This window comes from Notamacropus eugenii, chromosome 3 (assembly GCF_028372415.1).
Source record: "Notamacropus eugenii isolate mMacEug1 chromosome 3, mMacEug1.pri_v2, whole genome shotgun sequence".
NCBI lineage: Eukaryota > Metazoa > Chordata > Mammalia > Diprotodontia > Macropodidae > Notamacropus > Notamacropus eugenii.
Genome location: NC_092874.1, coordinates 203,024,296 through 203,036,164, shown reverse-complemented (window position 1 = coordinate 203,036,164; position 11,869 = coordinate 203,024,296). Strand labels below are relative to the sequence as shown.

The window sequence follows — 11,869 nt, the reverse complement described above, 5'->3', positions numbered from 1 at the left end:
GTGTTTACTTCTGATTATCCCTTTGCCCAATTTGCTATCCCTTCTATTACCTTCCTTCTCCTATCCCCTTCTCCCTTGCCTTCCTGCAGGGTAAAATAGATCTCCATATCCAATTGAGTGTGTGTTATTCCCTCCTTAAGCCAAATCCCATGAGAGTAAGACTCAATTATTTCCTTTCATCTTTCCCCTCTTCCCTTCCATCATAAAAGTTCTTTCTTGCCTCTTTTATGTGAGATGATTTGCTACATCCTATCTCTCCCTTTCTCTTATTCCTATTACATACCATTCAACGTAAATTTTATTTTTTTAGGTATTCTCCATTCATATTCAGCTCACCCTATACCCTCTGTCTATGTATGTATATATGTATTATATATAATGTACATACATATACATATACACATACACATGTATATGTACATACCTACACATATATAATATAAACATACATACATACTTATATATACCTACATATATATATTCCCTCTAACTACCCTAATATTGAAAAAGGTCTCATGAGTTACAAATAACATCTTTCCATGTAGGAATGTAAGCAGTTCAACTTTAATGAGTTACTTAAGGCTTCTCTTTCCCATTTACCTTTTCGTGTTTCTCTTGATTCTTGTATTTGAATGTCAAATTTTCTATTCAGCTCTGGTCTTTTCAACAAAAATGCTTGGAAATCCTCTGTTTCATTGAAATCCCATTTTCCTCCCTGAAACCCTCAGTTTTGCTGGGTAGGTGATTCTTGGTTTTAATCTTATCTCATTTGACCTCGAATATCATATTCCAAGCCCTTTGATCCATTAGTGTAGAAGCTGTTAAATCCTGTGGTTATCCTGATTGTGTTTCCACAATACTTGAATTACTTCTTTCTGGCTGCTTGTAACATTTCCTCCTTGACCTGGGATCTCTGGAATTTGGCTACAATATTCCTAGGAGTTTTCCTTTTGGCATCTCTTTCAGAAGGTGATTGGTGGATTCTTTCAATATTTGTTTTGCCCTCTGGTTCTAGTATATCAGGGCAGTTTTTCTTGATAATTTCTAGGAAGATAATGTCTAAGCTCTTTTTTTAATCATGATTTTCAGGTAGTCCCATAATTTTTAAATTATCTCTCCTGCATCTATTTTCTAAGTCAGTTGTTTATCCAGTAAGATATTTCACATTGTCTTCTATTTTTTCATTCTTTTGGTTTTGTTTTATAATTTCTTGGTTTCTCATGAAGTCGTTAGTTTCCATCTGCTCCATTCTAATTTTTAAAGAACTATTTTCTTCAGTAAGTTTTTGAACCTCCTTTGCCATTTAGTTAATTCTGCTTTTTAAAGCATTCTTCTCCTCATTGACTTTTTGAACCTCTTTTGCAATTTGGGTTAGTCTATTTTTAAAGGTGCCATTTTCTTCAGCATTTTTTGGGGTCTCCTTTAGCAAGCTGTTGACTTGCTTTTCATGATTTTCTTGCGTTGCTCTCATTTCTCTTCCCAATTTTTCCTCCACCTCTCTTACTTGATTTTCAAAATCCTTTTTGGGCTCTTCCAAGGCCTGAGATCATTGCATATTTTTTTGGATGTTTTGGATGTAAAAGCCTTGACTTTGATGTCTTTCTCTGATAGTATGCTTTGTTCTTCCTCATCTGAAAGGATAGAAGAAAATACCTTTTCACCAAGAAAGTAACCTTCTATAGTCTTATTTTTTCTCCTTTTTTGCGCATTTTCCCAGCCAGTCACTTGACTTTTGAGTCCTTTGTCAAGTAGAGGGTATACTCTGGGGACCTGTAAGTTCTCGGTTTCTTCAAGGTGGCACAATCAAGGGAGAGGAGTTTACTCCTCTCTTGGCCTGCACTCTTGTCTGTGAGCAACCACAAGCACTCTTTTCTGTCCAGGATCTGTAAGTAGGGTTCCCTCTTCACAGCTACCACCAGCTCCACCACACTAGTGCCAGTGCTCCTCCTCACCCCAGGACTGCCACTCAGGGATGAGATCCAGATCAGCAGCTTGATTCCTCCAGGGTTTTTAAGCCAAAGGCTCCAAAAGTGAATGCCACTGTAGTGACTGCTGCCACCCTGGGGCCAGGGCTAGGGCCAGACCCACACCCCCTTCACCCAGGTGAAAAAGCTTCCTTACTGACTTTTGAAGCTGTCTTTGGTAATTGTGGGTTGAGAAATCTGGGAACTGCAGCTGCCTCTCTTGATTCCATGCCCTGAAGCCTGCTCCAGTCCTGTCTGTGCCTCACAGGCCCACTCTAGGCTGTGCCTGACAAGCCCATGCTGGGTTATGTTCTACTCCCTGCCCTGTGTGATAGACCTTTCCTATTGGTCCTCCAGGCTGTCTTAGGTTGGAAATCTCTTTCTCTCTGCCATTTTGTGGCTTCTGCTGCTCTCGAATTTGTTTAGAGTCATTTTTTTACAGGTATTTTTATGGGTTATGGAGGCAGAGCTAGAGCAGGTCTGTCTTTCTACACCATCTTGGCTCCATGCCCCCTTAAATGGTTTTTAACATAAGTGAAACGTATTTTATTTAATGCTTTTTCTGACTCTATTAATGTAATCTTGCAGGTTTCATGGTTGTATTATTTTTAAGGTTAATTATGCCAATTATTTTCCTAATGTTAAAAATAGTCCTTGCATTCCTGGTGATTGGCAATAACACTTTTTTTCAATATTGTAATCTGTTTGCTGAACTTGCATTTTAAAATTCTGAATAAAGATTCACTAGCGAATTCATATTTTCTCTGAGTTATCCCTGGCTTGAGTATCAGGACTACACTTGATCACAAAAGGCATTTGGCATGTTGCTTTCTTTCTCTTTTATCGAGAATAATTTTGCAGCACAGGGATTAATTGCTCTTTAAATGTTCAACAGAATTCACTTTTAAATGCATCAGGACCAGATGTATTGAAATTTGTTAATTCATTTGAGGTGTCTTGACTCCAGGTCTGGCACTCTGTGCACTATGGTGCTCCTTGGCTGCTCTGTGTTTACACAGGTTAATTGGAGGAACTGGGGTAGCTAGAGCTTTGAGTATCTGGTGGTTCCCACAGAGAGAGCAATTTATAGCAGCAACTATCTAAACTACACAAATGTTCTAAGCAAGAGCTAGAGCATCTAAATATCTCATGACGCCTAGTTTTGTATTGAACAAATATCTCATGATGCCTAATCTTGTATTGACTAAATTCTCAATGATTGTTCAATCAGTAAAAAACTTTTTCTTCATCAAAAGGCATTTATTAGTCACTGTGATGGGTATTTTTCAGAGTGGGTTAAATAAGGTAGGCTTTGTGCCTTCTTGGCATTCATTACCTAAGTCAAACATAGATTTAGAGAAAGGACATAATAATGCCCACAAAACAAATTCATAAAAAAAGAAAAAAATATGTATATATACACATACATACACACACACACACACACACACACACACACACACACACACACACAGAAAGGATCACTATATTTGTGGGGATATAAGGACTTTTTTTTAATTTAAGATGATTCCCTGTTGATCTGACAGGACCAGCCCTTACTGTCCAGACCTAGGGATACTACATAAAACACAGAGGTTGACCCTCCTCAAAACAGATTAGATAATGATGCCCTATCTAGTAGGACATCCAGGACATCCAGATTCAGGGTTTCAGAAGACTTCAGACGAGGCGTAGTTCAATCAAGACAGAGTTAGGAAGGAGTGATTACCTCCCCTCACCTTTGGATCAGTCCAGGAAGGCTTCCTTCAGTGTGCCTGGGGGAGACATTTGAGGAACAGGCTAGAATACAGGAAAGGGAAGGTGTCTGAGGTAGCTTTGTGACAGTCAGGCTTTGCAGCAACAAACCAGGTCTTTGGATCTCATTGTACCCTACCATGGTGGGAAGCCACTGTAAAATTTGGGAGACAATCAAAACTAGGGGCAAGGCCTAACAATGTTGTGTTTTCTTCTTCCTCTCCACAGCTCTTCCTCAACCCCAACCAGTCACCTCCAACTTCTCTGGTCCTTTATGCTTTGGGGACTAGAAGCTGCGTGATTCTGACTAATGAGTCTGTGTCCTTGAGGAAGGGAAGGTTTCCCCAGAAGAGTGTTAGACAAAAAGTGTCTTCAAAGGCCTCTGGCAATGGGTAGTAATTAATATCAGTGAGGCTAGTAATATTTGGGGGAGATACAGTGTGAGTGAATGTATGTATGTGTTTTATGCCCTGGAACATGGGGGGTAGGAGGAGTGCAAATGTAGAACTACCTATTCCTGTTTCCCTCTCAAGATATCTCCCTCTTTGGGAAAGTAAGGGGAGGCTAAGAGTTATGATCCTGGGTTCTCAGGGCTCAGGTCTCTTGAGAGTTCAACTCCCTATAAGTTGGGGGAATATGTCTCTGATAAGATGCCTTTCAGGAGACGGGTGGAGAGCAACAGTCTCAGAATATTGCATGCACTGTCAGATAAGGTCATCATTGTCAGTTGCCTTTGCTCACTATTTTTCTTTGCTGCAAGAGAGGGTTCATGGTGGGATGAGGTTAGGAAATGACTATGCTGTCAACACAAAAGGTATCAGTTTAAAAAAAAGTTTGGTTTTTTTTTTTTTTTTTTTTTAGAAAAGTTAGCTTTGAAAATCACCATGGAAGGAGGCAAGGGGAATGGAAATGGAACACTTAGCCTGTGTGGCTACCTGGGGCCGGGGTACTGCTGGCTGAGTGGGAGATCTTTGAGAAGATCAATGTGCTCTATAAGGTAAAGCAGATGCAGGTTCGTCCCTCAAGGACCTCAAGGTTCCTCAATATTTTATGGTCCCAAAGAGGGTCTCCCTAAGCTGACTTGGGATATGTATCTCAAGCTACTCCTATCTCACATATAACTTCCAGTGTACGAGAGGCTCACCCTCTAGGGGTGAGAAGGAGAGAGAGAAGGGGAAAAGAGGGAAAAGAGAAAAAAATCATCTGTGGTAAACATAGCTCTCTCTCCAATGAGGAGCAGAGTGTACAAGGCCACCAAAGGACAAGGGAAATGGGGTTAATCTCTCTGCCTTACAAATGTGTTTCTCTTTGTCTTAGAGTGTATATTTATGTTGGGGTGTGTGTGTGTAAGAGGTCCTGAAGAAGGAACACTGGAACTGAGGCCAGATGATTTGGATTCCACCCCTGCTCTTCAGTTTACTATATGTGGAATCTGGAACAAATCATTTCACCTGTTGGGGTTTCAATTTCCTCATAAACAAAATGAGGGAGTTTGGCTGGATGATTTCTTAAGGTCCCTTACAATGTTAAAGTCCTATGATTAATCCAAGTTATACTTTTAATCTTGGCTTTCATGCCTGTAAAATATGTGGACTAATCTACCAATATCTACTAATATATAATATAACATAATATTATAATATATATAATATAATAATATATAACATATATAATTATATAATATATTATATTATAATATAGTAAATATATAAAGGTTATTGTGAGGGAAGAACTTTGTAGATTGAAAAACACATATGAGCTGGAATATCCATCACCCTAGGGTGTTCCTTGCTTAAAGCAGGGGTGTCAGATTAAGGTCTGTGGAACACAGAATATAAATGTACCAATCTTTCTCTGGTGTCTTTCTTTGGAGTTGGAGGATCCTCTGGTTTTACTCAATTTCTCTCCTGTGTGAAGTTGTATTAGAGAATGAGACATCCCTCTTCCTCCCAGCACCCCATCTCCTAACTGCACCCCTTTCCCCTCATGCCACGCAGGGTTCTTCTGAGACATAGCAGACGGGAGTAGATGATCGGTCCTTTGCAAGGATCTGGTAATTCCTCACCATTTCAGGGTCCAAGGGAGGGGCAGGCTGCAGTAACAGTCTCATTGACTTTTCTTCGTAATGTGGTTGAGGGTTAGGGCAGGGCCAACCCCTGCAGAGTAAATTGGGAATGGGGTTGGGCACAAGCTGGAGGCTGTTAGGGTCTAGTCGTCCACCTGGAGTCACATATCTGTACCTGTTTGTAGTGAAGAGAGAATGGAGATGTAAGGGGAGATCTTGTGTAGGGGTACTAATGACTACATGGAAAGAATTATTCAAATGCAGTTTCTGTCCTTTACTTCCCTCATCCCAGCAATAATGCATGACAACTAACAAAGAAAATTGATTCGTGGATTTAACTGCCTGGGTGTTAGGGTGTGATGTGGGTCAATTGTGTATTGTGTTTTTTTCTTATTGATATTAAATTCTACATCCATAATGGAATTCTCAAATCTAAATTTTGTATCCCTCCCCTCCCCCAATCATAGTGCTCTGCAAATAGGTACTTAAAAGATTTTTGTTGAATTGAATTGTGATGTGGTTTAGGTCTTCAATTCTTATGACCCACTCTTGGTTATTCCCTAAATTCTAAACTTTCTTCAAAACCACACAAAGTCTTATCTCACCACTCTGATCTCTCCATTCATTTAAATTTTTTTTATTGGGAATGTAACAATCATCAACATTTCCACATACAAAAATAGATAAGAGGCTTGAGAACTTAAGGTTTGATAAGAAGTGTATATATAAATGTGTATACATACACATGAATGTAAATATATATGCACATGTACATGTATATATACATGTACATGTATATATATATGATATATATAATATGAGCTTAACATATGTATGTGTGTGCAGCCAGTGGTGGTACCCTTGTAAATTTCTCTACTTTCTCTCATCAGTCAATCAAGCAAGTAAGCATCAAGTATTTACTGAGTACCTATTACTTAGCAGGTTGGCAATACAGAGGGAAAACCAAAATAATCCCTTATGCTCAAGGAGTTTATACTATCCCTAAAATAACACGTATTTATATAAAGTAAAAACGACGTATATACAAAATCAATGTGGAGGAGGAACTACTGGCAGCTGGAGTAATCAGACTAAGTCTTGAAGATCTGACCTTTGAAGGAGGGGCCTAGAGACTCTATGCAGCAGCTAAGAGGCATAGTGGATAGCGCTCCAGAGCCAAGAAAAACTGAGTTCAAATCTGGCCTCAGACACTCGCTGTGGCCATGGGCACATCACCTGACCTCTATTTGCCTTAATCCACTGGAGAATAAAATGACAAACCACCACCAGTATCTTTGCCAAAAAAAGTGGGAGAACATTATTGGTGTGCTATGGCCTGCAAGGTCACGAAGAGTTGTATATAACTGAAAAACTGAACAAGAAAGTCTATGAGATAGAGGTGAAGAGAGAACGTACTATTCCAGTAACTGAGTTCATATGCAAAGACATAGATTGTTGTATGCGAGGAACAGTAAGTGAAACGTGTCTGGAAAAGTAAGTTAAATGCAGAAGGGTTTTAAATGCCTAACAGAATTTGGATTTCATCTCTAAGCTACTGAAGCTTCTTGAGAAGGGGAGTGACATAATCATACGTGTGCTTTGAGAATATCAGTTTGGTAGCTATATGGAGAATGAATTGGAGAAACTAGGGACTAGAGAAATGGAGACCAATATTAAGAGTCTAAACAGGATCTGATGAGAGCCTGAACTAGGGTGGTGGCCAGGTAAGTGAAAAAGATGGAAGCACAAGATGTTGTGGAGGTAGAATCAGTGAGACTTAGCATCTGATTGGAGAGGAGCGAGAGAGAATGAAGCATTGAGAATGATTCTGAGGTTTGGAACCTGGGTGACTGGAAGGTTGGTGGCACCCTGACAGATATACACATAAGGAAGAGATAATGGGCCCTGTTTTCATCCCTTTTGTTGTTATGCCAAGGGGTTTTAGAATAATAGGACACATCCAGGTATTTCAGGAAGTATTCTTCCCAAGCATGGTGCTAGGTTCATAGGGGGCATATTTGTTGATTAATCAATTAAGCGATTAGTAAACTAGAGAGAATCCCAAGGGCAACAAAAGTATTCAAAGATCATGGAAACATGCCAACAATCCAGTATGCTTAACTTGGAAAAATAATACTTAAGTGGATTGAGGGAAGATATCTGTCACGTGGAAAAGAGAGTAGACTTGTACTCTATTTGCATTTGGTCCCAAAGGGCAAAACCGGCAGGAATGGGTGGAGATTGTAACTAAGCAAGTTTAGGCTTGATGTCAGAAGTCTATTAGTGCTGTCCAAAAGTGAGACGGGATGTTCTAGAGGCAGTGGGTTTAGAGTACTGCTCCTCCCTTTCTTCCTTTAGAGCCTAACACAAATGTCACAACCTACAGAAGGCCTTTCCTGATCAGCAGTTTGTTAAGAGTTTTCCTTCATTGACTCCAACCTGCTTTGTATTTATCCTATACATATTTCATATGAGAAGCAGCTGCTACTGACACATATAGGCTGAGTCCTAGACCAAGTCACTTAATTTCAGTGCCCCAGGTCACTCTCTAAGGCTATAATTTGCAGCATATTTTTCAGTCTGTATTAAGAAGTGATTTCTTAAGAGCAATGAAACCAGAGGCCCAGTTTAAAATCAAATTTGTGGAAGAGGGATCCCAGCTCTTTGAATCCTAGCACTTTCACTTACAGTGTTCTTGGACAAATCAGTTCCTCATTTGTAAGGCAAGAGAAGAGGAACTCTAAAGTCTCTTCCATCACTAAATCTATGTTCTATGATTCTGTTTGGCCTTAGAGGTCGAAACTAAGAATAATAGTTGAAAACTGAAGTGGTAGATTTAGGTTCAAGCGTAAGGCAACACTATCAAAAGAGCAATCCAGCAGTAAAATGGGTTCAGGAGGCAGACAATGACTTCCTCATTGAAGAAGGGGGCGTCAGACAAAAGCTGGATGATTATGATCTCTAAGATCCCTTCCAGGTCTAAATCTCTCTATTAAAAAAGTTCTAAATCTACAAACCATTACATATGTTATAGAAGGAATTTTTATTCATGTATAGATGGGACTAGAATATCTCTGAAGTTCATTCTCATCTGTTACCTATCTATGGTCAGAAATAATCAGAGATGGTGGGTGATGGAGTTCCAGGAAGGAGAAAGGGAAAATCCTGAAAATCCACAATCCCCAAATCCCATTCTAGTCATTTATTTCTATCCTTTACCAAAGCTACTCATAGGAGCAATAGAACTTGCTCTGACATGCTTCTCTGCTTCTGCGGAGAGATGGTCCAAAAGGCAGAGCAGCAGGAGACAGGAGAGAGTAGGCAAAGGGCTCAATTATGATTACCTATTGGATCATGTGACCTTGGATTCAAGAGTAGGTTGTATTTACATCACCACCCACTGCTCTTCCAGCACAGGATCTGGCCAGGTTAGCCTGAATCCACATCCTTCACCCCCATAGACTATTCCTTCTGGATAGTGGATGGGGCTTAGCTCCAAATTCCCATAGGGTGTGGGGCAATAGGACCCAACAAAGTGGCTCCAAATAACACAAAGGCCTTGCTAAATGCTAGGCACATTCCTATTTAGTTCATAAGTAATCACCCTACCTTCTGTTACCATCCTTCAAATATATAGCTTAACTCCTATCTTCTTCAAGAAACTTAACCTGAGTACCCAGTCTATAGTATTCTCTCCTTCCTCTGAACTCAGATGGCACTTAAATACCATCTTGCATACATGTGCCCAATCACCCCAGATAGCCGCCTCCTTGGGGAAGGAATTCTACTTTATGTTTCTAGAGGGGTATCTCCCAAACCACCTTTCATAATGCTCACTACTATATTCAGTACTTATTAATATTTAGATTTTTTTTGGGGGGGGGGGGGAGACAGGCAGCTAGGGAGCAGTTGTCTTACCTCTTGAAGTTCTTAGGGGGCAAGATGTTACCCTGGGCATCCAGTGGGGGTACCCTTGCTTCACTTCTTGATTTGAGTATTCCTGCTTCCATTATCTCCTTCTTGGCCTGGGTGACCACCCTCTCCCTTCTTACTGGGTCCGTGAAGATAGGACGAGTGTCAATAAAATTCAATAAAGTGTTCTTCCCAAGCCAGGAAGGTGGAGGGACAGAGTTCTTGGCTAAAGAACATTTATGGGCCTCACTGTGAGTGAGCCATCGCCAGACATTACTATCATAAGGTTTATCAGGACTTGTGGGAAAGACCGGGGGTAGACGCCCCACATCCACCCAAGTGTGGAAGCCCCATGTATGTTGAGATGTACACTTCAAAGGGGAGAGAAGTCGCTGGCGTATGATAGACTTTATTTTTGTACAGGGTGGTTGCTTCACAGCAAGCTGATGGTAGGGCTTTGGAGTGAAGCCTCCAAAGACGAAGGGGATGTCTGGGTGGAAGAATTCTCGCTGTACCCATGTTTCCTCAGTGAAGGAATCGTTGCAACAAGTCATCTAGGTAAGAGTTAAGATGGGACCTGGTGACTGATGAGTTGGTGGGGAAATCGGCCTCTCCGCCCTCTATTTTGTTCAGCTGCAACCAAGGAAAGAATAAGTGCTGCATAAGCCTTAAACTTCAGTTCTTTTCATCTCAAAATGACTCCCAATACTACCCTAGGAAACTGAAGTTACCAAATGTTTAACCTATCTACCTTATAGTCCTTCCTTCTTTATTCTACACATTTCCTTAGAATCTAGAGCTAGAGATCTTTTAATCCAATCCATTCATTTTACAGATGAGGAAAACCGAGGCTCCCAAAGTGAAATGACTTGTCCAAGTCACACAGTATGTGCTTCTTGCCTGGTAGTGAGCAGCACAGCTGAGACTCAAACTTGGCTCTGTTTGTCCCATTACACAACCACACCACACCTCAATCCTTATGCCCTTTCCCTCCAATCAGCCCTATCTGTTTGCTAATGTCCACAAATCCCCTACTCCTCCAGCTCTGAGCACCCTCAGCAAGTCCAGATGTGATTAGATCCCAGGTGTCCTGCCTTTTCTATTAGCTCTGACCTCCACATCTCACATGGCTAAAGTTGGGAAAACTAGGAAGCTAAGTAGATGGCATATCAGCATAATCACTTCCTTTAGAGCCTAGTAGAAAATAGAACTTCCATTGAGGACTACATGATAAGAATCAAGAGTTACATAAGGCAGGTACTCTGGACATGGGGATTAGCTTTCTAGGATGCAGCCTTCCTACCTGTAGGAGAGGTTCTGTATTTTGTGATAGCACATTCTCTCCAGGAGGTATTCTTGATCACAAGATACGTTTAAATAAAAAAAAAAACTATCAAAGCTAGAAAATGCCCTTCTCTTCCCAGGCCCCCATTGTTTGCCCATATGAGTTGCTATGGTGATGCATCATGATGAGTGAACTGTGTATGAAACCATTTGCACTATTTGGGCCGGAAACAGTGGGGAGTTGTCAATAACATAAGACCTTAGAAACCTTGAATTTCACCCATATCAACCCATTATGTTTAGTAGCACCTGGTGATCACCCTTCCAAACATGTAGCCTGACTGCATTCTTTGTAGGCTGATATAAAACTCCCTTGTTGAGGAGATAGAGAAGCCTCTCCAGGAGCCCCAGATGAAAATGAATCATCACTCTGGGACTGTTTTATCCTCAATAAGGAACTTTAGAGGGTGGGAGAAAACAAAAGGGGTATCCCCTTTCTAAAGGGCTGAAAGGCATGTTTTTCTGATTTTTAGACCACTCTAAAATTCTTATTAAGGTCTTGTTAAGATTATTTCCTTTACTTCTCCATATCAAATCAGTGTGGGTAGGGAAAGCCTAAGGATAGGATTTCAGACTAGCCAACAGCTCTAGATATTAAGGGTGAAGAATTTTCTCTATAGAACCAAGATGCAAATCGTTTAAGATCAAGATAGAAACTGTGAAGAAGGAAAAGGGATAGGAACAGGCTGAGAGGCCAAGCCCTTAATAGTGTGGTCAGTCCTGAACTTTCCTTAGACATGTGATTCTTTAGAACAGTCCCAGTTCTCCCTTCTTTCCTCCTATTCCCAAAGTCCGGTACCACTTTTATTCCTCCCCCCATCACCCTACC

General features: G+C 40.7%; 1 protein-coding gene across 2 annotated transcripts; it reads right to left on the bottom strand.

The window, feature by feature from the left end:
- Positions 1 to 3,453: 3,453 nt before the first annotated feature.
- TEX52 (testis expressed 52) lies at positions 3,454 to 11,823 on the bottom strand. Of its 2 annotated transcripts, XM_072654031.1 has the most exons (3): positions 9,703 to 11,823; positions 5,785 to 5,959; positions 3,454 to 3,739 (listed from the first exon to the last, which is right to left on the bottom strand). In XM_072654031.1, exons 1-3 carry the CDS (start codon positions 10,248 to 10,250, stop codon positions 3,731 to 3,733), a joined length of 732 nt encoding a protein of 243 aa, XP_072510132.1. In that variant the 5' UTR covers positions 10,251 to 11,823; the 3' UTR covers positions 3,454 to 3,730. The 2 variants fall into 2 exon arrangements, with proteins under 2 accessions (XP_072510132.1, XP_072510131.1); XM_072654030.1 differs by lacking the exon at positions 3,454 to 3,739 and having other exon boundaries at positions 5,494 to 5,959.
- Positions 11,824 to 11,869: the final 46 nt, after the last annotated feature.